The following is a 689-nucleotide window of genomic DNA, read 5'->3' as shown; positions in this document are numbered from 1 at the left end:
GTTATTTCTCTGGTAGTTGTGGCTCAGAAGGTCCTGGAAATCTTGAGTAGTATGGACAGAGCAGCCACTTAAAAAACTATAGACAGTAGGGGCTGTTGACCCTGAAGAGCTCCAGGGACCAGCCGCTGCCCCAGTGATGTAGCAGAGCTGCACTGTGCTATTGTGTCATTTCTATCTGAATTGAGCAAAGGAACCCTCAACTGATTGGTGAAGAAGCTGTGGGAAGATGCTGTCCCTACCCTCATTGCTTCCCCTTGCTGGATTCTTTGTTTTGTTTTGTTTTGTTTTTTGTCTTTTTGAGACAAAGTCTTGCCATGCAGTTCAGGCTGGCCTTCAGCTCACTTTGTATCCCAGGCTGGTCTCAAACTCATAACGATCTTCCTGCCTCAGCCTCCTGAGTGCTGGGATTACAGGTGTGTGCCACCGTGCTTGGCTCCCTTTGCTGGATTCTGTTTAGCAACCACTGCTCCCCAGGATTTCCTGTTGATTTTTTGGCCACCGTATTGATCAAATGTGTGGCCTTTTATGGCGAAAGCGGCTCTGCAGATGGCCTCAGCTGAGGATCTGGAGGGGAACGATTATCCTGGACTGTGTGGGCGGCCCATGTAATGACAGGTCTCAGGGTGGTGTATGAGGTCAGAAGCCGGGGCAGGCGTGAGAGAAGCTGCAGTCCTGCCGACCTGGAGGGG

At 50.9% G+C, this 689-nt stretch overlaps 1 protein-coding gene across 1 annotated transcript in view; it reads right to left on the bottom strand.

Moving 5' to 3' along the window:
* Positions 1–523: 523 nt before the first annotated feature.
* LOC106147038 (major allergen Can f 1-like) overlaps positions 524–689 on the bottom strand; it is a 4,683-nt gene continuing 4,517 nt past the window's right edge. Inside the window, exon 5 of the mRNA XM_013506578.1 lies at positions 524–680. Coding sequence (XP_013362032.1) covers positions 524–680 — 157 coding nt within the window. The remainder of the gene's footprint in view (positions 681–689) is intronic.

Source organism: Chinchilla lanigera, unplaced genomic scaffold, assembly GCF_000276665.1.
Source record: "Chinchilla lanigera isolate Chin_1 unplaced genomic scaffold, ChiLan1.0 scaffold00112, whole genome shotgun sequence".
In the NCBI taxonomy this organism is placed as follows: Eukaryota; Metazoa; Chordata; class Mammalia; order Rodentia; family Chinchillidae; genus Chinchilla; species Chinchilla lanigera.
Note: the sequence above shows the minus strand (reverse complement) of the source record. Positions and strands in the feature narration are given on the sequence as shown.